At 38.1% G+C, this 26,554-nt stretch overlaps 1 protein-coding gene across 5 annotated transcripts; it reads right to left on the bottom strand.

The window, feature by feature from the left end:
• Nucleotides 1-164: 164 nt before the first annotated feature.
• On the bottom strand, nt 165-26,261 carry LOC121862118 (protein PFC0760c-like). 5 transcript variants are annotated; one of them, XM_042360154.1, is made up of 15 exons: nt 26,035-26,259; nt 13,737-13,935; nt 13,267-13,383; nt 12,475-12,582; nt 11,633-11,778; nt 10,698-10,859; nt 10,079-10,185; nt 9,510-9,621; nt 8,820-8,944; nt 8,119-8,221; nt 7,186-7,298; nt 3,389-5,347; nt 3,239-3,289; nt 3,009-3,032; nt 165-2,147 (listed from the first exon to the last, which is right to left on the bottom strand). In XM_042360154.1, the coding sequence occupies exons 2-15, from the start codon at nt 13,890-13,892 to the stop codon at nt 490-492; spliced, it is 4,941 nt and encodes a 1,646-aa protein (XP_042216088.1). In that variant the 5' UTR covers nt 13,893-13,935; nt 26,035-26,259; the 3' UTR covers nt 165-489. The 5 variants fall into 5 exon arrangements, with proteins under 5 accessions (XP_042216088.1, XP_042216050.1, XP_042216079.1 ...); XM_042360116.1 differs by having other exon boundaries at nt 165-3,032; nt 26,035-26,261; XM_042360145.1 differs by having other exon boundaries at nt 165-3,032; nt 3,644-5,347; nt 26,035-26,260.
• Between the last annotated feature and the right edge of the window lie 293 nt (nt 26,262-26,554).

Below are 26,554 nucleotides of genomic sequence, written 5' to 3'. Positions count from 1 at the left end.
GGGGTTCACTAGTAACAGGCTATGGTTAAATAATGTTAAATAATGCAGATCTGTTTACTCCTGCTACTGGCCCCTCTGCACTGATTAATAATTTAATTAATACTGTATATAGTAAGATAATGTACAGTATATAACTTCTGATGGCATAATAAAGAAACTCTAAGTAGTTTATCTTTTCTTTATTTCTCAGGAATTTAAAAATGACAAGTCGAACAAATACTGAGCTTTCGGTGTAGTTGACAGTTCTGAAAGCTCTCTTGAAGTAGGTACCTAATAACACTGCCATAATAAAATAATGTAAATTGGAAATAATTGCTGCACACTTTGAGCCTCATTTAAAATATATCAACTTCGTGTAAATTTTCTATTTTCTTTCATTTCATAAAGACAAAGTAATAACCTTGAGTTTTAGTGTTCTTTGTATTCCAGCAGATTACAATTGGACAGTATAGTGTAAGCCAATGAATGACACACAGTATACATTAGGCTTTACTCACTGCTTGATGAATCTGTTTCCTCGCCATCAATTTCCTCCTCACCCTCATTTTCCTCGTCACTTTCCTCCTCACCCTCATTTTCATTTTCCTCCTCACCTTCATCGCCCTCCTCACTCTTACTTTCCTCCTCATTTTCGTCTTCGTGATCAAATGTAGATTGAGATTCGGGGTCTGACACTCCAAGGTTATTTTCTCTGTGACAATTGATGTTGGTCTGAGGAAGTGTATCTGCGTCACCATTCTCTTGGTGAAATATAGATTGGCTCTCTGGATCTGACTTTCTGGTTCTGACCTTTGAATTACTTATAGTTTGGGATACAAGATCACATTCTTTATCACTTTCTTGGTTATATTCTGATTGAGACTCATTATCTGATTCTTCAATGTCACTTTCTTGGTTGATTATGGATTGGTCATGTACACTGGACTCATTATCACTCTTATCTTGAAGTAAAATACCCCAATAATCTAAGTCTGGATTTTCACTGCTGGTTTTAAGGTTGTGTACCGACAGTGACTGAGATTCTGTTTCTTCTTCACTGTTGTCTTCATAATGTGATTCAGCATCCACCTCTTCACTGTCATATTCTTGGGTGTTTGATTCATTGTCCTGTTCAGAGTCAAGTGTGGATTGGGTCTGACGACCTGATATTCTGCTTTTGGTTTCTGCATCACATGGAGATATATTGCTAGACTCTTCTGCATCACTTTCTTCGCCACTGTCACATTGGGATTCATTTTCAGATTCTTCATCGTCATTTTTTATGTGATTTTCGGTTTTAGGTTGAATGTGTGATTCATTATCCATTTCATGTACAAGTATAGATTGACAATGGATATTTGCTTTTTCATTTTTCTGCACTGGATTACTTGGTGACTGTGAAAGAGCCTCCGAGTCTTCATCACTGCTTTCAAAGTTAGACTGAGGCTTTACATGTACCTCATCATAATCATTTTCTTCGGGATTTGTCATTATAGTATTAAGTTCAAGTTTTGATTGAAAATGAGGGAGTGACTCGTCATTATTGTGTTCATTGTCAAGTTTTGATCGGGAGTGAGGGAGTGACTCATTATGATCATTGTTAAGTTTTGATTGAGAATGAGGGAGTGACTCGTCATTATTATGTTCATTGTCAAGTTTTGATTGGGAGTGAGGGAGTGACTCATTATGATCATTGTTAAGTTTTGATTGAGAATGAGGGAGTGACTCGTCATTATTATGTTCATTGTCAAGTTTTGATTGGGAGTGAGGGAGTGACTCATTATGATCATTGTTAAGTTTTGATTGAGAATTAGGGAGTGACTCGTCATTATTATGTTCATTGTCATTTATGGAATAGTTCTGAGACTCTGTCGCCTTTTCACTTTTATCGGATATAGAATGAACTTCAAACTTGGATTCTTCATAATCTTTACCTTGGCTCCAGACTGATTGGATTTGACTGTCTAAATCCTCATAATTTTTATTTTGGTCCTGTATTGATTCGGATTGGGTATGTGTGTTTTCATCACCATTTTGTCTCCAAATTGATTGGGCATGAGTATCAAAATCCTCATAATCATCTTGGTCCCTTGCTGATTGGATTTGAGGGACGGACTCTTCATAATCAATATCCTGGCCACCTGGTGATTGAGTTTGAATGATTGGATCTTCATAAATATCATCTGGTCCCCAGATTGATTGGGTCTCTAAATCGTCATAATCATTATCTTTGGCACACACTGATTGGGTTTGAGGAAATGACTCTTCATAATCATTATCTTGGCCACCTGGTGATTGGGTTTGAATGATTGGATCTTCGAAATCATTATTCTGGCCACCTGGCGATTGGGATTGAAGGATTGACTCTCCATAATCATTATCCCGGCCACCTGGAGATTGGGATTGAAGGATTGACTCTCCATAATCATTATCCTGGCCACCTGGTGATTGGGATTGAGGGATTGGATCTTCGTAATCATTATCTTGGCCACCTGGCGATTGGGATTGAAGGATTGACTCTCCATAATCATTATCTTGGCCATCTGGCGATTGGGATTGAAGGATTGACTCTTCATAATCATTATCCTGGCCACCTGGTGATTGGGTTTGAAGGACTGACTCTTCATAATCATTATATTGGCCACCTGGTGATTGGAATTGAGGGATTGACTCTTCACAATCATTATCCTGGCCACCTGGTGATTGGGTTTGAAGGACTGACTCTTCATAATCATTATCTTGGCCACCTGGTGATTGGGTTTGAAGGACTGACTCTTCATAATCATTATCTTGGCCACCTGGTGATTGGGATTGAGGGATTGACTCTTCATAATCATTATCTTGGCCACCTGGTGATTGGGTTTGAAGGACTGACTCTTCATAATCATTATCTTGGCCACCTGGTGATTGGGTTTGAATGATTGGATCTTCATAATCATTATCCTGGCCACCTGGTGATTGAGTTTGAAGGACTGACTCTTCATAATCATTATCTTGGCCACCTGGTGATTGGGTTTGAATGATTGGATCTTCATAATCACTATTCTGGCCACCTGGTGATTGGGATTGAGGGGCTGACTCTTCATAATCATTATCTTGGCCACCTGGTGATTGGGATTGAGGGCTGACTCTTCATAATCAATATTCTGGCCACCTGGTGATTGGGATTGAGGGGCTGACTCTTCATAATCATATCTGGCCACCTGGTGGCCACCTGGTGGGATTGAGGATTGGGCTGACTCTTCAATCAATATTCCACCTGGTGATTGGGATTGAGGGGCTGACTCTTCATAATCAATATTCTGGCCACCTGGTGATTGGGATTGAGGGCTGACTTCATAATCATTATCTTGGCCACCTGGTGATCGGGTTTGAAGGATTGACTCTTCATAATCATTATCTTGGCCACCTGGTGATTGGGATTGAGGGGCTGACTCTTCATAATCATTATCTTGGCCACCTGGTGATTGGGTTTGAAGGACTGATTCTTTCATAATCATTATCTTGGCCACCTGGTGATTGGAATTGAGGATTGACTCTTCATAATCATTATCCTGGCCACCTGGTGATTGAGTTTGAAGGGCTGACTCTTCATAATCATTATCTTGGCCACCTGGTGATTGGGTTTGAATGATTGGATCTTCATAATCACTATTCTGGCCACCTGGTGATTGGGATTGAGGGGCTGACTCTTCATAATCATTATCTTGGCCACCTGGTGATTGTGATTGAGGGATTGACTCTTCATAATCAATATTCTGGCCACCTGGTGATTGGGATTGAGGGGCTGACTCTTCATAATCATTATCCTGGCCACCTGGTGATTGGGTTTGAATGATTGGATCTTCGTAATCATTATTCTGGCCGCCTGGTGATTGTGATTGAGGGATTGACTCGTCATAATCATTATCCTGACCACCTGGTGATTGTGATTGAGGGATTGACTCTTCATAATCATTATTTTGGCCACCTGGTGATTGGAATTGAGTGTTGAGTTCTTCATAATCATCGTCTTTGGCCCATAATGATTGGGCTTGAGTGACTGACTTTTCATAATCATTAGGTTGGCCAAAGACTGGTTGGGTTTGGTGATCTAACTCTTCATAATCATCATTTTGATGCAGTACTGATTGGGTTTTAGTAACTGAGTCTTCCTGGCCACCTGCTGATTGGGAATGAGGATTTGTTTCTTTGTAATCATTACCCTGGAGACCCTGGGCTGATTGGGATGGATGAACTGAATCTTCATAATCATCTTGGCTCCACACTGATTGGGAGTGAGGGTTTGACCTCCCATACCCATTTTTCCTGACTAAATTAAACTGAGGCTTATCATCTGACTCTTGGTGATAATTTCCTTGGTCAGGGATGGTCTCAGATTGTAGGTTCAAATCTTCGTTGTCACTTACTCGGCAGGAGAAAGGTTCAACTTCAGATTCTAACTTTTTAATATAATTTTCTTGAATAATTGGCTTTTGTGATTTAGAATTCAACTTTTTAATATGATTTTCTTGGACAAATGGAGATTGGAATTTTGGCTTCCACTTTTTAATGGTATTTTGGGGGACATATTGCAATTGGCTTTCATTATCTAATTTTTCAATGTAATTTTTCTTAGCTATTGTACATTGAGCTTTTGAATTTAACTTAATTGTATTTTTCTTGGGCAGTAGAGATTGTTGAGCTTTTGAATCTAACTTCTTAATTGTATTTTCCTTGGGCAGTGGAGAATGTTGAGCTTTTGAATCTAATTTCTTAATTGTATTTTCCTTGGGCAGTGTAGAATGTTGAGCTTTTGAATCTAATTTCTTAATTGTATTTTCCTTGGTTACTACAGACCGAGCTTTAGAATTTAACTTCTCAATATTATGTTCTTGGACAGGTGGGGATTTGGCCTCAGGTCGTGTCTTGTTATTCTGGTTTATTTCTGCAGATTTCACCCGTGCTTCAGGAAGTAGCAGATGATTGTTGTTCTCTTGGTCAGATTTCACCTGGGTTTCAGGAAGTAGCAGATCATTGTTGTTCTCTTGGTCAGATTTCACCCAGGGTTGAGAAAGTAGCAGATCATTGTTGTTCCCCGAATTAGATTTCTTGGTTGTTCTAAATTTTATGAATTCCATATAACAAGGTCTGTGGTAGCCATCTCTTTTAGGGTCATAGCTCAGTGGTGGAATACACTCACACTGTTGAGCATGATGGTCTTCTCCTCCTAACTGTGTTCTCATTTTCTTACACTCAATAAGTTTTTTGTAACTTTTATCACTGAGGAGGATTATTCGAGAGTCACCTGCTCCCTTCAGATTGGGGTAATGTACCACACAACGGGGGTCATTCTCAGATGTGACTAGCTGTCTGTCTTCTTCTGCTTCTGAAATGAAAAATAATATTATGTTAAAGAAGTTGTTAAAAATCTATCACAAAATTGAGTTCTAAGATCAATGTAACTTTAGTTTTGTGTGTGTGTGTGTGTGTAAAAAACTGATTTGCCTTTTTAGTTTAAAACATTAGTAAACAGTTATTGGATAAGTTACTGAAGCATTACAGAGGTTGAATTCACCTGTCTTCACTCTTTATGCATAAATTATGTACTGTAACTGTATCTTTGTATATTTTGAGATACTGTAGGGTGTACTGTACTCCTGCCATCCATAATACAGGGAACATAGGTTGATGAGAGATAATAATAACCAAATGGATGGCATCTACTGGTAATTCATTTAGGAAGCATTTCTGAGTGGTATCACAAACCAAGAAGTCACAACAACACTGACGGTCAATAAACATTTCCATTATGACAAATAAGTGGTGGCTCTTACTACACAAATACATTTCTTAATTTTAATCTACATCGCTTGGCCTTTCTTGAACATCTGGTTTCACACACTGCACAATACTTATTTACATTTTACTCACCTACAGTCCTCTTACCTTGCCCTGTTCACCCTTTTCACATGCTCTAGGTAGCTGGCGATTACAGTACAAGTACATGCTATGAAGTTGTGTAATCTATCTCAACAATTAAAGAGGAAAAGTAATTAAAAAATTGGATTTTGGGTAAAACCAAAAAGGAGAGGGAAGGATAGGGTAAATGTTGCACTAAGGGAGAAAATCCTGGAAACAGTGACATAACAATAGGAGAGAAAGACATCTAGTAAATTATGGCATATTAGAACAAATAAACAGAATGTGTGTGTGCTCTGGGTTTTGGCTAGTGTTCAACAAATCTTATATTTCCACACTGTATTATTGTATTATGCATTCAGTAGTACTCTATGTATGCTCCTGTATACCTAACTGTTCCAGTTTTGTGAAATTAAAGAAAAATTTCCATGCCTTGTGATGCATTAGAAAACATGAATATTAAAAATCCAATGTATCTTTCAGATAACTTTACTGTGTTTAAATAATAAAAAAAACCCACTAATATATCTGCAGCTTGCCAATACTGTACATGCACACTAACAGGAAAGACATTCTGGTGTACTTTTCTGCCAGAGTGTGAGACTTAAAGCACACCAGCATCACAACAGCCAGCTTGATAATGTAGGACAAAGTAAATATCAAGTCATAACCCCAACAAGGTATTATGCATTACTAATAAACAATACTGTATTAGGCATTTTCAAACCAATTATTAAACTGTTATTACTAAACAGACAGATTTTATATCACTATACAGTACAGTGCTGTACATAATCTGTTGTAATGAAATGCCTGTACAATTACTCTTTGGCCACATTAGTAATTTAATCACAAGTAACTCAAAATTAATTTTAAGAATCTTAAAGAACAGATATATTAAAAAAAAACCAGAATTTGTTTTAATAATATACTCTACATTTACCGTACATTATGTTATTTTTTTTTGTTACAAATGCCTCAGGGATTACCAGAGCAGAAAATATTTATTACAACAGCAAGAATAAATGAATGGAGTCTGTGTTGGTTCTTGATGCTAACAATCTGCACTATAAGATCATGCTTGACAGATTGAAAAACAATTGTACTGTACAGTATAAAGGTGAAGTAATTGTTAATGAAGAACAATAAACTCATGAATATACAGCCTGTACTGATGCAGTTTGTGCTTTACCATATCACAGTCTCACAAGAGGCATTTATTTTATTGAAGCTATTGTGCTACAGAGAGGTTAATTTCAAAGGTTAGTAAATCACAGACAATGGCACTCAAATGTTATATTTAACCTTTCACGAGGTCAGCAGTCCACACAGGATCATGAGTACTGTATATATGTGGGCGACCTCCATGATGTCTGTAGTTCCACTCCGCTATACCCCAACCTTTCCTCCCATTTATCCTGAGGAGAAAATCCTTGATTATTTTATCAACCAAAATAGTGGATAGTTCAGAATGACAAAGACATAATGATAATCCTGCAGATGACCAACTTAACCACATAACATTTTTATCTATACAGTTATTCCTTTTGTGAAGCCTTATGCATTTATGTGCATACAGTATTCAAATTACTGTACCATATATCTACTAAATAATTTGTACTTCATATTGCATTATTTATGATCATAAACACTTGTATGAAATTAAAAATAATCTATTTCTTGTCAAACAAATGAACTGCTCTAATATTTTTTGGCCATCAATTTATTATTTGTGGAAATACTACATCTACAGTAAAACTTGAATGAATCTATATGGTAAGATGCCAGAATTGACTGTTTCTTATTTCTAAAGTCTGGTCTGAGTAAAATGAATATGCAGTAATTAATACAATCATAACAAACACTTTAATAACTTAAACTTTCCACACAGTAGAGACCAAAACTCTGTTAACAGTTCACACCATAATTGTACTCTATTACTGTTGGCAGCTTTCCCAGGAACTTGTCATTAATGCTTTGGTTTTTATGAGTTAGAATATGATTATTGTATTGTATTATGGTGGAGGTCTGCAAATCTTTCTTTGTACAGGTATAGGGAAAAACGTTTTTATCTATAGTATAGATTTAGGAATTATTCTATAAATACTTTGATGAAACTTCAGAAAAAAATATATATCGATTAGACAAAATGTAGAGCACAAAGGTCAAGGTTTAAGGTCCAATCCAATTTGGCAATGAGCACATCCTAAACCACAGTACTTCTGTTCATTCACTTACCTGAAAGTGACCATTCGCTCCACTATTCTGGTCTCCCACTCCCAGCCAATGTAAAACTCAGGAGCCTCCACCACTGAGACCTCCACTAGGTACTCCTTCCTGCCTGTAGGAGTTTCAATGATTATTGAAAACAGTATTTCAATAATTATTCTCTATTTGTAGATACAGGTAGTGAAAGTGAAAATGAGTCCCATAGGCCTTTTTTTCCAGAACACAAGGAGGCAATGTGGCTGTCACTGCACTTGACCACCTTCACTTTCCCATCTATAAAGTTAGATACTGTACCTATTCTCAGTGACCCTACAGCCAAGAAGGGAATGATGTATCCTCTCAGCTAACTACAACACCCCATACAGTTTCATCTTTATATCAAGATTATCATACAAGAAGAAAATGGAATGGACGCTGATATATCGTGAAGTTTTTAAATGAAAGTGAATCACCATAGCTTAATGGAAAGGAAAAGAGGAAAAATCTGTGTGTTTTTTCTTCATTTGGTAGTAATGTTTTTGTCTAACTACAGAACACTTCTATCATAAACCTCAACCACCAGGAACATCACAGTCATAAATACATTATAATCATTGTCTTCTTGTGTACAAGGATGACTTATTAATAACTTTATTCACTCTATACTTATACCAACATGACCATTATAAAAGAACATTTTTGACAAATAGTTAAAAAGAACTGAATTCGACCTGCAACGAAGAAAAAGGCATAGTCAGTGGGTGGGTGACCATTCTCGCCATGTTGCCAGAGTGGAAGGTCCACGGATGACACTGGTATCACCTTCCCGCCATCACACACATACCCCATCTCCAGCCTGTAGACATCATGTGAAGAAAAAAAATAGTACTGTATTACTGTCTTCCAATATATTTATCACTCTACTTTCATTCCCAAAGAAAAGGGGTGTTAACAGGAGCACTGTGAAACCTTGCAAAAAATTATACTACCGGTACCTGTACAGTAAAGTACATACCCGGTACATACATTTAAATATTCACAACTCATATACAGTACTGTAATGTAATACAAAAAGATTTTACCAGATCTGTCATAAAGTAAATTCTTTTTCTTTTATGCTCTTCACCATGCAATAACCAATCAGTTACAGGTACCAGTAAAGTAGGTTAAAAGTCAAGTCTTGCCACATGCTACAAATAACAAGGGAATACAGCACTTTGGTTACACTGATATACTGTACCTGGAAAATGTGTACCTATTTGTTTGAATAGGGTTAGTAAAAGTGTAAATTAGTCTACTGTAATTTTTCAGGAGGTTCCACTCAACAAAGTTAAGTAGGACAATATGCAGCACTAGGAGATGCCTTACAAATTTGTTTCATGATTCAAAATTTTGTGTTTAAGTAGAGCTAAGTTACTAACTGGGTACATGTCACAGGTTGGCAGACGACACCCACATTGCCCTGCAGGCCATCCTCTGTTGTGAACATATGCAGGCCGTACCGATGCATCAGCTTCCACTCCCGCTTGTATCCTGCCAGAGTAGAAACTACATCATGACACATTTGTGCAATGTATGAAACAATGTCTAATAAGTCTACATAGGTTTAAATGTTACTTCAGTGACTGATAGACTCACACGGAAACCAGTATTAACAGCTTCAAACTTCTCAGTCGTAAAAGTAACAATCCATGTGCAAAATTCACTAATAAATAAGAAAGATGAATTTTAAGAATGCAGTATCATAAAGTAATGTCAAAGTACTCCAAATTTTTCCACCTTGCTGTCAAGTACATAACATTTTATAAAACTACTGTACAGCATTAGACATGCTCAAAATAATACTCTGTATAATAAATCTAGGTACATTATGTATATTACATATGATGAATCAAACACCAACTGAGGCTAATAATTTTAAGGTGCAGTGTTTTCAAGAACTTTTTAACAACCTGCACCACAGTTCAGACACTATATTAGCTCAACTTACCATAGCTGTGATCCCTCATGGAGTCTAGCCTGAGTATATAAGGATGGTCATCAACCACCACTGTCCCCTCTATCCTCCCCATCTGCTCGTAGTGTGTCTGGTGAGCTCTGCCAAGACCAAATATATACATATTAACTCTCTGCCTCATACTTTAAGACTCATGTAACTCAGACATATCAAGGTCAGATGTATTTTTGAAAGACTCAATATTTTAAGGTTATAGTATTGGTCTTTCAGGTTTGAATGACATGTACCCTATGGTATATTTTTCATTCTTGCAAGAGCCAAATAAGACTCCCCTAATCTGGTTTTATTCATTCTATTTGAGCTCTCTTATGGTGTTCTTCTTTCACAACATCGCCCTAGGTTCCATTTAGTTTATCCATCACTTTATACAACCCAGCACTACTCAACAGCAGCATGACTATCCCCATAAACTAATGGACACCAACACTTTGGTTATGCATACAAGGTATACAGTACTGTACAGTACTGTATTAAATGATTAAACCTATGAGGCAATTGTGATTTATCTCTGAAGGAGGCAGATTTCAACACTAGGGTCTATGTTAAAAAAAAGAGATTGAAAGGGTTGGAGGTTATTACTGAAGGTACTCACTCTTTGAGGGCCTGAAAGTACTCTTTAGACCAGGGTTCCCGTGCGATACTCCGTGCCAGGGCCCACGCATCCATATCAGTGTCGAAGTCGAAATATGGCTGACTGCTGGTCCACTGGACGTCCACCTCCACCTGGCGCCTTGAGAGTGGTTCTCCTCTTAATCTGTTACAGGTACAGGGTATAGTACAGTACAGTACTAACATATTCATCAGAAGCCTTCAATAAAGAAATAAACCCATAATTACCAGATAAGTTTAACGATACAGAAAGGTTAGTCTAACCTTTATACTCTTTTCTTAACATGTTACCCAAATAAAAAAATTCTTTAACAGCACATATACAGTGTATAGTATGATAAATTTTCCTAAAATATTATCTAGACTAGTACTGTACTTCAGTGATGCAGAACTGTTGAAACTCTAGTACTGTATTGACTCCTCATAACCTATACTGTAATCAGCTTCCATACTACTACAGTATACAGGAAAGCTTTAATAATTAGACAAATTTTGCCTCCCACTCATACTCCATTGCCTGCATCATATACAGTACAGAGTAAAAGCCCATAACATTTTGTACTACAGTATATCTTGTACTAAACGAGCTGATCAGTGGTGAAGGAGATAAAAGTAATAGTACAGTACAGTTCTATACAGTATACTGTAATTAGCTTCATTATTACAGGTACAATAAAATTACCATATTTAAAAACATAAAACAGTCCTATATAGTAGTGGTCCCCAACATGTAGTTCGTGGGAGCCGTACTGTACTATACTCTACTTTAAGATGGTATAGTATTTGAAAACTTTCATAGCAAGTAGTGTAGAACTCTGACCTCCATGGGTACAATGTAACAGAAAAATTTGTAGTGGAACTAAAAACTAATGATAAAAAAACTGGACAGTTTCAAAGAAAGAAGAATTATAATTATACTTCATGGGCCCATTGTACTGTATCCTCCAGGCAGCCATGGGTGACAGTGGGGTGATGCGGAGGCCCTCAGCAGCGTAGTGCTCCCCATTACCAAACATTAATGTGTCGGGCATCTTGGGCAGCTGTAGTAGCCCCAAACTCGGGATCTGTGGGGTACATGTCTTTCTCAGTCCTCACTATGAAACATCTCTTCCTCAGGGACATGACTAGAGAATGCCAATCAGCCAGTCTATAATTGGTTGCAGGGTATGATATCACATTTCTCGAATGTCACATTATACAATCAAACTAAACCAAAGTATTGTGTCGGTGAAGAAATGGGGTAACTTAAGGCATTAAATTCTCTACACTTATAGCAGCAACAGAAGATGGTGCCTCTATAGCATCCTATATATAGTCCACCTGAATGACGATCAGTAGCCAAATGGTTATGAATTTGTGTCATCCATGGGCAGCTCAAGCCAACCAAATCACAAGCTCATATGAGAGAAGGTGGACACTGTTTAAGTTAAATCTTCATTAATGGGCAAATAATTGTGCTCTCCTAAACTCTCTACAATCATTACTAGTATAAATGGATGAATCTGGTTTTTGTTCTAATTTGGAGATGGTGTTGGTGTGTATGCTTCATAACTAGAGAGGTAAGATCACTTCTAACTACAAGATTCAAACTAATACACACTTGTAATGTCTGTATCTGGAATGACCCAATACTGAATTAAGACTACCCCATTATCTAGATATTCACTCAGTATGATTTATGGAACAAAATTATCCTACAGAATCTTAGTGAATGTAAGGATTGAGATAGCTAAGGCCTGGGGATGATGTGAATGTCTTACCCTGATGTAGAGAACACCATTAATAACCCCTTTAGGTCGGCGGGCGGTGGCAGCTACGAGATAGTGGCCATTCTCACTGCCTGCATTGAAGTACACAGCATCGATGGCCTGCAGACGAGAACTCTTTTTAGTTCTTCCTTCACAAATGCACACAGCACTAGCATTCTCTGATAATGTAAACATCTCTTAACATTCTCAAATAATATAAACAGCTTTAAATATCACAAAATGTAAACATTTCCTAACATTGACCTGATAATGTAAACACAGCAATAAAAATATGATTAACACATCTGTACCACTACTTCTGAGCTAGTTCTTATTTCAGGGTTTTCCTTCGCAAATTTTCAGTTTCGAAGTACTGTAGTGGTGGTGGTAAAGAGCAGCTATCACCCTTCGTCATTATTTCAGTACTGTACATGATTACTGAGTATTTTTTCCTTGGGCAAATAATTTAACTGATTTTCACAATAAGGTCATGTTAAGCTCATTGTGCCAGCGCTTACTTTACACCAAGTATAAACATTCTTTTTAAGTCCTGGTTAAATCATTGCTGGTATATGTGCAAGGACATTCAAGCAACTGTACAATCCCTTAACTACCAATAACAGCCAACAGTCAAGGTTAAATCATAATTAATCACGGTCAGGTAGAATACATGCTAAGTACCTGCAATGGCCAAAAGAGAACTCACCGACCGCCCGATCAGCTACTAGACTGACAAGTGGCCAAGACATGAGCATATACAGTACACTACTGGCGAGTAAGTGAGAATTTTCAGTGTGGCATTACCTTAGGGTGTTGAGAGAGGGGCTGGACGCACTCCATCATCTCCGTGGTGGGGCGAGACTTGACGCCATAGCCGGCATCCCCCTTCCCGGACGCACCTTCCTCACCTCCACCTCCTCTCTGTTGACGTACAATCTTGTAACTGAAGTTGTTAGAATATACCACTCTAACTGAATGAAACTAAAGCACAATAAAGAATTTCCAACATGGCGCTAAAATTACACGGACACTATTCCTTAAATATCTACAGTAAATGTAGAGTATGTACAGTACTAGTTATGGGAGACAACATACAAATTTTTGCATCCTACACCCTGACCTGCTGACCATTAGTTCTACCGGTGTGACCTGACGAAAATGTGACCTAAGGTTTTCAGAGTCTGAAGGGAATAATAACTCAGTGTTCAGCAGGTTCCAGAAAACTGCAGTAAGAATAGGAATTCTCTGCTGTTTAGCTTTAAGCTGTGATTTACCCAGCGACGTAGCTTGACGAGGAGGTAGAAGAGGAGGACCTTGGGGCAGAACCATAGTCCAGGGCGGCTGTAGACCCCCAGGAGCTGTGCAGGAGGTTTTAGGGACCACAAGATCACCCAGGTCACCACAGCCAAACACACAAGCTCGCCAAGCATCGTCTCCTGCTACACCTGCCGCCCACACTAACACCTCGCACACCTGGCAAGGTAACAACATTGATAATTTTAATTATATTCTTAATGATTTTAATAGTTGTAGGAATAATTGTCATTAGTAATATAGTATCCAACAATGCTACTCCTACTATTATCATAACTTTACTAAAAGAAACAGTTACTACTGCTACATCTGTAATAATAATAACGATAATCATTGTATAGAAACAGCATCGTTACTAACCTTACCTGAACTAATGTACGGTATGTCTAATTTGGTTATATCACCACAGTAAACGATGTCTTAAATGAAATACAACATATAAACCACCTATGAACTAATTACCATCATGTTCCAGCAATAAAACAAAAAGTTATATCAATTTAGTGTGACAGATTTGACAACACAGGTATATACGCCCCAATCCTTCACGCAGAATTCATGTAAATTTGTTTGTTAGTCGTAATATACTAGAACCATGTAACCATATGGTGTGACTCAGACTTCTATTTGGTGTGTGTGTGTGTGTGCGTATAGGTGCGGATGGCTAGATCTAATACTTTAAATCAAGCTATCAAAGAAAAAATCTACGAATTATAATGCAAAAAAAACGTTCGACAAGAATAGATCGTAAGAGTATATATAACGGGCTCATACTCTCTCCCTTCGTCATCCACGCGTTCATCTCTGTTCTTCGTCTTCCTTTCTTCGTCATTACCTTCTACCCTTACGTTTAAAACATCTTAAGAGATTTTACTTTACAATTTGACAAGATTAGATCGCACCTTTGTAAACAAGAGACATGACCTTAATCCCATATGACCCTCGCTAAGGCTATTAACACAACATCACCTACACATGGCTGTTTCCTTAATTCACAATGGTTCATGTAAGCCTTATATAACTAACTATGTAGGAATGCATCTCCATCTAACTAGTTACCTTAAACTAAACTTAAAAAATAACATCAATGGGTATCATCAAAATTAATGAATCCCGATCTTGTAGCTTCGATCACTCATTATGACACATACCATTCATGAAAACGTTTATCGCCACCTCAGCGTTTACTGCCCACCACAATCTATATTAAATATTTATTAAAACCATACACAGAGGTTGTATATCACTAAATAATTTAAATTCCGCGAATAGATATATATAGAACTGTTACTAGTGAAAATTATACCATATAATTATAAGTAATGAAAAAATACAGGTGGAAGTTGTAGCATAAATAACATCGTCTCACTCGATCATTAACGTCATTAAACATCTTCTTTTACACATTTTTGTTACCTTTAATTTTACCTTCATCCTCTTCGCTTAACAACATCTGGAAGCCTAACATCACTACTCCCCCGCCGGTCCCACAAATTCCTGTTGTCAACAGTCTGACGTTAAGGAATGTACAGTAAACATAAGGCAAGAGATGTTAGTAAGGGAAGTGGATAACCAACACCCATTTTCTTTACCATACTGTAGTTGGCTGATGTCTGGCTCCCTGCGTCACAGATCCGTATTTACGCCACCAATAAACACTGTGTCACTAAAGCTAACCAAAATTCCACTGACCTTATAAACTTAACGTAAAACGTACGAAGAAAACATACGTGTGTGTGTGTATATATATATATATATATATATATATATATATATATATATATATATATATATATATATATATATATATATATATATATATATATATATATATATATATATATATATATATATATATATATATTTTTTTTTTTTTTTCTGTGTATATACCAGTATATAATTAACCTGTCCCCTGTCCAGCCGTCACGCGAAATTCAGGAGGTGTTTTGACTTTTGAAGTTTTCTGAAGTCCCTGTACAGTATTAACATTACTGGATAATAGGATGTTCCAATGATAGACAAGTGTTGTTTTGTATGGTTAAACTGAGGTCTTTGCTTCCGGAGACTTGAGGTATTCTGATGTGTGTGTGTGTGTGTGAAGGCGTATTTTGTACTATTTAACTTTACGGCTATTTCTTCTCTGGTGTGGCCTTCGTGATCAAATCGGAAATTCGTTCTAATAAACATTCAAGGTGATGATGGCATGAGTGAAGCGAAGGTCAGACATCTTGGGATAAATATGACCATTTTAAAAGTTTTTTTACATTTTAGACCCGCTACCCTCCCCCCGGCGGTCACATGCAGCTTCCCTTATATAAACATCTCTCACTCGAGCAGGATTAAAAAAATATATTTATGGCAAAAATGGTGGAAACTGAGAAGCTAAATGTCGCCATAACCATCCCGGCCACTGACCATCTTCGTATCTTTAAGGTGTTAAAAATATCTGTAAAAAAATGTCAAACACTTGTCGAAATTCAATGTGTTGGTAAATATGACACATCGGCTTATCCCAATTTTCTTTAAAGTTGTTTGTTGTAAGATTTTAAGACCTAGTGAACGGTGCTAAATAACCCTTGTACCTGAAGCACCTAAAAGTAACACCTAATGGTAGTTGAAGCCACCTTTGATGTGGATACCTGCGGGGTGTGACGCCTTTATAAAAACTCGGTGGAAATAAGCTTTAGCGACTTCTTCCTTGGGCTCTCCTTGGGTTAAATCAACTTTCTGTTTACCTGCACTGTTTATATTCATTCTAAGTCAATATTCATGTTGACATTATGATGCATTATAGGCACGTAGCCACACACTAAAAAATGTATCTTTCCGAATTTGTTGTTAGACACAACAGCCGAAGTATTTTGACAACCCTACTGAAACAACAGGAATCACAGCGTTCATTTTGAAATTCATCGGACTTCTCCGTCAAGATACTTTTTGGATTGTGTGTACATTAGTTAAGTAATTGCACTATTCAATAACAGTAACAAAATATTATCAATGTGAACTTGTGTGAACTGGGTTCAGGCAAAGACCATTTTAAGATAGCCTTTGGTTCAGGTGGCGTGTGATAGTTCTGGAAAATGGTAACGTTTTCTACGCGAAGGTTTTTTTTCACGGCGTTTTTCATAGAGAATTTGTTTTTTGGTGATTGTAAAGTCCACAACTGCGCACCTCCACGACAATACAGGAAGTACCGCCTCTCTCTCCCGCCCCCAACCTCTGGGAGGGCGGTCGCCAGGTGCTTTACTGAGGGACAAGAATTTGCAGTTTCTTTATTTCTCTGTCGGCGACTCTTCCTGCTAGGCCCAGACGCAAGCAGCTAAAGTGAGCGGTCGTCAGCCACGCTGTGACGGTGGAGAGTGTGATATCATGTTTCTAAATATCCTGCACTCTTACAACACCTAAGTCCACCTACAGTATGTGTAAATGCTGGAATTGATTTACAGGTGTAGAAGCTGCCGTCAATACAACAACCACACCCTAGGCAGGTGATGTCTATTATCCGGTGTCAAGGAACTATCCAGGAAGACCAGACAACTTGTCAACTGCACTGGCTACAGTGGCTAGGCTAACCTCATTCCCGGAGCACGATCCAAGAGCCCTGGACCCCACGTCACACTCTCCAGCTAATGACAGCCCTCCTGACAGACGCTCTCTAGTCACACATGAGAAGAGGTAGTTTTTTCTATAATAGTTCTCTAACGGAATTGTTTCATGACAGCCACGACAGAGATTATCTAAAAACCAGTTATATTTATCATCCGAAATATCCAGGTGGATGATACAACTGAACATGATACGACACTTCCTGAATTATACGTACTTCTTCTTTAGGCCGCCCTCAACAAATTAAAAGACCAAATAAATCACAAGAAAATATATAATCATTTTTGCTTATCACGCGGCAGACATTATAAGATTGTGGTATATTTATGACTATTTTTGTTATTGAATACCACATTGAAGGCCAAGACAAACACGATAATAAACAGAGAACAACAGACACAAACAGAACAATAGACACACACAGAACAACAACAGAAAACAACAAAGACAAACAGAACAACAGACAACAACAGAGACAAACAGAGAACGAGACCAACAGCATCGTGACTCACTATACACAGCTGAGAAACATTCCATTTTGATGATAATTTACACAGCGAGAAAATTTGGCGTCATTGTTTTATTTACAGAAGTACTTATAGAAATGAATCATTTATTAAAATAACTTGTACAATATAAAAACTTTTAAAGTGTAATGTAAATGAGTTTTATCCTAACTTATTACTAAAGAGTCGAGTAATTCAGGCGAGATCATGCACAGCCCACGTGTAAACTGTTTACAAAGTCCATTGACGTTTGTGTTTACCGTTCCAGTACCCTTGAGGAAGTTGTGCATCCAGAAAAATGGGCTAATATACGGAGGCTTACAGTTCGTCATTCTCTTTATAGAACTTGTTTTAAGGCATTTTTTGTGTAGATGGAAATTGTAGTATTAAAATTAAGTTCACTTTGCTCATTTAAATTTAATCTTATTCACCTACTTTTATGTGCTGTATACGAACGTCTTGCCGACGGGTCACCTTTCCAAAAGCTTTCGGGCTGTCTTTACCAATCCTCCCAGATGTTTTATCATTTGGGGGCTCACAGCTCATCCCTTCCTTTCAGCATTTTGCCTCACCCTGGCCCCCCTACACTCAATTTTCCCCATTAATATCCCTACAATTATCCACTTAACTCATTATATGGCCAAGGTGTCTCATTTTCCTACAGTTGCCGTCAAATGTTTGTTTTTTTAGAGTTAATGTAATATTTTACTTTATATCTCACGTTGATTCATCCTCAAGAGACACTAAACGCTAAAAAGTGACATTAACCGGTCTGTTACTGTTCATAATTTTATTATAATATGTTAAGTTTTCATACTGTTATCTTAAGGAGCCGTGTCAGGTGTTCAAAGTTGGCATGATGCTGTTTTTCTGTTTTTTTTTTTTTAGGAACTATGCGTGCAAAGACGTTTATAGTGTTTGTCGGACCCATATTCAGTGTTATGGCAATGTATTAGCCCCTGTCTTATAGGCGGAAGTATTTGTATAAATGGATTAATTACACTAGACTTATATACTCTATCACCCCCTGTAACTTTCCACTAGCTATGAGGTAGCATGTTCAGAGACGTGTTAAGGTGTGCCCACGGGAAGTAGCGTAATTTAGTGCGGAGTTAAGCATTAAGTAACCGACTCTCTGGCCACCTATTGCGGGCAGTAGTTTGATATCACTCACTAGAGGAAGACGTTAGTAAGAGCCAACGTGGATGGTTCCGTCTTCCTTCGAGGGAGGACGTCCGATATATTTCCGTTCTCCCTCGACGGGTTCCTACTCATTCTCACTCAACCCCTCACACCAGCAGGACGTATTTTAGAAGTGCTATTTAACATGGCCTCCGTCCTCTTTTATCACTCATAGCTACAGTGATTAAGTTACGGATATATACACTTGGAACTGTATATAATATATGTTCTTAATAAATATAGAAAAGACATGGGGTTTCACTACTAAAAACCCTATATACTTTTATATGTTCCAGCCAATTAACCCCTCACGAATCAACGGTTAAAGGACCAGTTCACCAATTTTGAATACCTGAATTTAAATATGTACAAAAATCAATTGTGTTGGTGTGATATATGCATCTCTCCTGACATATTTTAATTTTTCTTTATGTTTAAGGATCAATTTAGGAGGGGGGAATTGGTGTAATGCTGAATCACACTATAAACGTCTCAACACACTCAGGTTCCAAAACACAATATACTGTATCGTGCCAACTGTGGACCCCTGACACTCCTTCAACGTATACGCGCTAAACCGTAACCAAATACTCATTTTGACTTTATTCCTCAAGAAGGAGATATTCTTGGGGATATCATCATGGTGCTGTTTGTTAGTTTCTAATCCATATGGTTCTACTGGGGGTATTTCATGCTTAATAAATATAAGCTGGGGAAGTGCCCAGAAAAACAGCGTCACATGATTCAGATTTGCCGTTCAGTGTATTCACCGAGGCGTCACAAGGCCAAAGACTGAAGATACTTGAAACATGATTTTAACCTGTTGAGGCTTATATGTTGACGAGCCACTCCAATGAGTTTTTTTTTGGGGGGGCGGGGGGTGCAATTAGTCAACCCAATGCTGCCTTCACTGACTGAATGAAAATTGTTTACAAGCATTAGGGATGGTGTTTCCAGTGCGGCTTAATGCAAATTCTTGGTCACTTGTTTCATTGTCATGATTTAAATGAAAAACGACGAGGTGTATGTACACATTAAGCGTGTACTCTTTAACAAAATTAATTTGATTTATTTTTGACTGCCGGATCCTCAGATAAGATAAATAAATAAATAAACTCGTCTTGGTTCTCTTACTCGCACACTTAACCCACTTCCTCTGCTCTGAATTCTTTGCATATTTCCCACTCCCTTAATCAGGAATAAAAAATAAAAAAAGGCTTCCCGACACAAATAAATGTGACATCAAGCTCTAGTTAGTCGTAAGTCATATCAGTTTTCTAATGAAATGCTGAAGGAACTAAAATTATATTATTATTTGGTTGGTCCCAGGTTTTGAGCTCTAGTGTGTGTGTGTGTGTGTAATAATAATAATAATAATAATAATAATAATAATAATAATAATATTAATAATAATTAACGGTTCATTAAGATAACCTGGCAGCCCGAAGGCTGAAAATATACAATGAACAGAGGTGATAGGTTACATATGGTGGAAGCCGGGAGTGGGTCACTTGATTGACAAAAGCTTTGAATACAAAAATAAAGAAACAAAGAGTCAACATATAGATTAACTATGGGTCTGGTAATGTTTGAGCTGGACTTGTAAACATTCATGTGACCTGCTGGCGCCCACTGTCTTAAGCCAAGTAAACAATGTGTTTTTGCTCGTAACAAGGCTAATAAAGTACTTGGGTTCATACAAAGGAGTGTTAGTTACAAGACTAGCGAGGTCATCTTAAAATTATATCTAGCACTTGTGAGACCTCACCTAGATTATGCAGTTCAGTTCTGGTCACCGTATTACAGAATGGATATGGAATCCTTGGAAAGAATCCAGAGGAGAATGACAAGACTAATCCCGGGCATTAGGAACCTTGAGTACAGAGACAGGTTAAAGCATCTTGATTTGCACTCCCTCGAGAGACGTAGAGTGAGGGGCGACATGATAGAGGTGTATAAAAGGAAGTCAGGGTTAAACAAAGGGGACATTACAAAGGTACTCAAACTATCCAACCAGGAGCGAACTCGTAACAATGGTTTTAAATTAGACAAATTTAGATTTCGGCGTGAAATAGGTAAACACTGGTTTGGAAACAGAGTAGTGGATGAATGGAACAAGTTACCAAATATCATCATTAACTCGAATACACTGGATAGCTTCAAACATAGGTTGGATGCTTATATGAGCAATAGGGATTGGGTATAAACGGGACTGCTCAGTATGGGTCAATAGGCCCGCTGCAGTTTCCTCCATTCTTATGTTCTTATGTACCTGGGTGTTAATCCACTACCTCACTACAGCTGCAGATGCACCACGTGGTCGGGTACGTCCTCCAGCTCAAACAGGGTGTTGAAGAAGGTTCTTGTTCCTCGTGTGATGAGGTTAGGAATTCATAGTTCCTCACCTGGGTGGAGTAGGGAGTCCACATTTCTCTCCTGATATAGGGTGGACAGGGTGTGTCTGTTCCCGTCAGGTCAAGATTGACTGCTAAACACTGATAATTATTTATCGCTCTATCAGTTGTTTCTTTCTTTCGAGTTGAAATTGTCACTTTTGTATATCACTTGTGGGTTGATGGTCAATCTTTGCACTGTACTGTTGGTGGGAGGATGTGTCAGTGTCCCTTGTATGTTTTTATGTGTAACATGCATGAATATACATTATGTGTTCAGTTAGGTGTAAACATGCATATACATGTGAATACTACAGTGTTACAAGCAAAAAGAGTACAACCAAGGCTGACAGTCCAAGGCACAGTATTTTTAATAATCATGTTTATGCTTTTCCCGTCTGGCGAGGACCTGCGCCAACACAAAGCCTCAATGTCAATTATTTTAACCCCTGAGTGGCAGGGGTTTTTCTCAGCTGAATAAAATCGTCTGGCGTTAAATACAGTCCAACGCTATGTCTTATTATAATCAAATTAGACGCCGCGTGGATGCGTTAAATTTAATCGAACTCGCAATATAATACCGAACACTCAGAATTCACCTGGTTTCGGCCATAGGGCAACGAACTCGACGATGCGCACAATTCCATAAAATTCCTTGTTTTTCGGGGATATAATTCAGTGAAATAATTAAACATAAGTCAATATAATGAATCCACGAAAAAGAATCAGGGCGAATGAATAAGTAAATAAATAATTTATTAAAAGTTAACCCTTTAAGGAGTTGTATCGCACTCAAGCATTTTATTCTGGTTAGTGGTTAGTTCACTTCGGGAGTTCAAAGTTAATTTCATACTTCCGGAGCCGAAAAATCAGTGTCATAACATCTTTGAACGTATAAGATCACCTTATATGCTGGCATGACTGATTTTTAGCTCTATAGACAGAATAATTACGTCCCCTATACACACTCTCCAAGAATAACATCGTTTAATTTCTCACCTTCTGAACCGACCCTTTAAATGTTATGCTGCAAGGTCTGCATTATTAGTTCTTTCAGATGTAACCTCAGAAAGACTAGTGATAAGAGAAGGACGAGTGAAGAGATATACAGTATTTGAAAAAATGATTGAAGATTTTTTCTGAAGCTTCCAGAGACGACAGCCATTGGAATATACTTGAAGGAATTTGTCTTGAATTATTATTATTTTTTTCACTTTCCTTGTAGGACTCTGTCTTAATATTAACTTTTTCGTTTATTCTACAGGCTTGCTTAATTATTTTTCGGTCATGAACATCGTGATTTATCAAGATGAAATCTACATTGATAATCAGATCTCTGTTTCTTATCACCGGACAGCAACAGCCTAGTGAACTCTGTCAGATGGTCGGCTCTTACTGCACTGTATATCACCTTGACTCACCAATATTTTCAAACTGTGTTCTAAATATTTGGGATCCCGAAGTTATACTATCCAAATAAAACAATTTAATCAACAAAACAAATATATTAATGAATTAATTATCACCCTGTATGTAACCTTACAAAGCTTAATGATATGTAAATTATATCATCTCGTTTATAGCGATGATGATGGTTTAGAAACTACTGACACATTATCAAACTAAATTACACTCTGGCAAGGCGCCAACTCACGCTGCTGTGCTGTGTGAAAACTGACCTTTTTAACTTGATGACCCTCAAACCATAACAGGTGTAGGAGTTTTTAAGTATATCTACCTGTGAAAACACTTTAACTACCTAATTTTTTGTATTATTGCTCAATGTACACCGCCCTCATGCCATGCCCAAAACTAAAAAAATAAATACTAAACTACTGTACTTGGTCAACATTTTCAAAATTTCAGCTTCCTAGCGCAAAAAAGTCACTAAGACATACCCCAGACGAGCAAGAAATCAAGCGAGAAAAGAATAAAACAAAATGGGGTAACCACTGCACATGGCGAGGCACCTGAAAATGTTACAATGTGTGCAATATTTCGGCGAGTTATGACACACGGCACTAATACGGAATGTTTACAAAGCCCCTTGAAGTTCATTTCAAATAGTTCCTTGAGGAAGTTACCTGTGAAAAACGTTGAGTATTGTACAGTACTTCGTCGTTTTATTACCCAGACATGTAAGAGGAAGCATAAAGAAAGCATCGTGGAGGGGCATGATGGAATGTCTACAATTCCTCCAGCAAGTTAAAAGTCGCGGGGAATGTATTAATGAATAATTATGTGTATAAAGTGATGGCGTACATAACTTCAAGAAACAGGAGCACAAACACCGAAGAACTTTGCAGTGACCGACGGCGGTGGTGTGCTGATTGAAGGACAAGTGTCAGCGATATGATTGGACATTAAAAAAAAAAAACGCTAACCTCAGGCAGTGGCAAAGAGCTAGGCTTGTGACCATGGCAAGACAAATGTTGTCTAGCCTATTACACCGAGTAAGCTGGCACAGTGACAATGTCAAGCTTATCATGGAGAAATAAGTTACGGTGGTGTGTTGACACGACCAAGGTCGGGCTTCACGCACATTCTGGGCAAATATTTTGTATCCTAATGTTTGTTAAGAACTTGATATATTGCATAACAACTCACATGCACACACAAAAAATCACTGACCTCTGTCACTATGACACACAGAAACTGCTCCCACGTGAAAATAACGTGGAACGCGTCGGTGTCCGCGTCCGACTCCGCGAGATGAAACGAATATAATTGACCTACAAAATCTGAAATTTGTCCTAGATGAAAAATAAAACAACCAAGAAAATCACCCAATGTAACACTGTGTAGGTAATTGTATATTGGTTTTGTTTGGTTAACATTAGATTACGTTATGTTAGCGTAAGTTTAACTTAAATACACCTAGCTTGGATGAGTGGACTTATTTACCCGAGGCACAGAGGTGAATCTGGGATTTTTGTAAGAGTGGTGCACAATTAAGATTGTGACAATCACAAAACGAAAGTTATAAAAAATACCAACACGTCAATGACATAATTATCCACCCCAACCATAAAACTCTTATCTGGAGATAAAAAGATGACTGTCAATGGCAAGACAAGAGAAACACTCACCTGGAACCACAACAACACAACTGACGCTCTTAAAAAAGTTGTTAAAACGACCGTTAATGGTGTATACGTACCATGAACCAAACCAATGTAATACTCTACGACCTGGTATTTATTATGAGTGTATAATTAGTGGAATAAAACGAACACAAACAATACCTTGCTTGCCTACCCTCCCCATCACTACCTCCACCCAGCCCAGCAAGGGGTGGCAAGTCTGGCTGCCACCCACCAGTGAGTCACGTGTTTTTATAATCTAGGTGGCAGGAAATATACTACACGTGGCGGTAGAGAGAGGAAGACAAATTCTCTCTCTCGTATCTTGTTACCGTGTGTCAGTACCACAGGTCGGCGCCAAGCACCTGTTGGTTCCCCTACTGCTACTAGGCTTCACCAAATAACCTTGAATTCCTAGCTGTCTGGGGTCACTGTTATTTTGTATCGCTTTTTGAGCACACTGATCTTTATCTCCATGGGGGTCATTAATATTGATTGTTAACTCAAGTATAATGCTTATTTAACTTAACCGAACCATATCTAACGACCAAACTTTACCAGATATAAACTAACCCAATTTATCTATGTCAACCACCTCACTACACCCAATCTACTAAAATTAAGTTTAATTAACCTGCCCTACCTTAAACCCGAGTTAACCTAAATTAAACTTGACCTACCCAAGTCAAACCTAAAGTAAAAAGTAAAATAAGCTGCCCTAACTCAAACCTTACCCAACCTAAATTACAACCTATCCTAAATCGAAACTTACTTAAACCTAACCGACATTAAACCTCCCTTAAACCTAACATAAACTAAACAGAACCCTAGTTAGTTCACTACACAACAAATCCACTAGTACCAGATGAGCTGTACATATAGTCGTGTCAAAGCAACAAAACTCTGTACCTGAAACACACAGTAACGAGTGACAGTTCCAAAGAGAAAAAAATCCGAATTTATTTTTTCTTGTAACTGGGTGTAAGAAAACGCATCTCATTTAGCCAGTCTAGGCGCATTTTCGACGCCATTCCAGTTTAGTGTTTTTAGCAGTTAATTAGGGCAGTTATGCGAGCTGTCACTTCACCAGTTAGGATAATATCAAAGTACGATATTTTGAGAATCCATGTTTAACTTTTCAGTTTTCAGGCTGCTCAGCAGTGTTCTTTCGTTCCCTATGTCATTGAATATTAACTTACGAATCTTAAAGAAAGCATCATAATATAATCTCGTGAAAAAACTAATGAATATAAATTTTCCATTAAGGTTTAGTGAAACAACGTACGAACCTTTAAAAATTAACCTTTACACCACCACCTAAAATGAGATGGTTAGAATCATTCTCCCATCGCCATTTACGAGAATAATTTAGTATGCAAAGCTATGAGAATATAGATTCAAGTCTTTATTAGAACGGCACCAGCCATAGTTAGTACGAGTTTTCCTGTTTAGTTTTAGTGAGACGTCACAAACCTTTAACCTCACCTAGTTATGTGATGAATAGTTTAACGCCACCACACACATACACCACCACCTCAGCCTGGTTGTGAGGATGTATGTACAATGTGGCGGTGTTGTTGATGCGCGGCGGGAAATGTATAGCTGTTGTCTGCGGCAGAGTTGCGCGTCACACCCGGGCTACCCTGTTGGCACACCCAACCTCCTTCACACCACCTCACACACTGATTTGATCCAGCCTGACTGAGCCAGCCAGCCAGCATGACTAACTCCTCCCGCCATCCCACAACACCGGTCACTACTCCACAACCCTATAATCCAACCACAACCCTAACACCACCCCACAACCATAGCACCACCCCACAACCATAACACCACCCCACAACCATAACACCACCCAAACACCATTCCACAAAAATAACACTCCACAACCATAACAGCATTCCACAACCATAACACCACGCCACAACCATAACACCATTCCACAACCATAACACCACCCCACAACCATAACACCACCCCCACAATCATAACACCACCCCATAAC

Source organism: Homarus americanus, unplaced genomic scaffold (genome assembly GCF_018991925.1).
Source record: "Homarus americanus isolate GMGI-L3 unplaced genomic scaffold, GMGI_Hamer_2.0 scaffold40248, whole genome shotgun sequence".
NCBI lineage: Eukaryota > Metazoa > Arthropoda > Malacostraca > Decapoda > Nephropidae > Homarus > Homarus americanus.
This window is presented reverse-complemented; position numbering and strand designations above follow the sequence as displayed.

Excerpts from the sequence above, each read along its gene's own strand:
- LOC121862118 (XM_042360116.1), bottom strand. The coding sequence starts at position 13,892 with ATGCTTGGCGAGCTTGTGTGTTTGGCTGTGGTGACCTGGGTGATCTTG. Across the intron at positions 11,779-12,474 it reads ATGGTGTTCTCTACATCAGG|ATCCCGAGTTTGGGGCTACT; the intron begins GTAAGACATTCA and ends TGTACCCCACAG. Across the intron at positions 5,348-7,185 it reads GACTGCTGACCTCGTGAAAG|AAGCAGAAGAAGACAGACAG; the intron begins GTTAAATATAAC and ends TTTTCATTTCAG.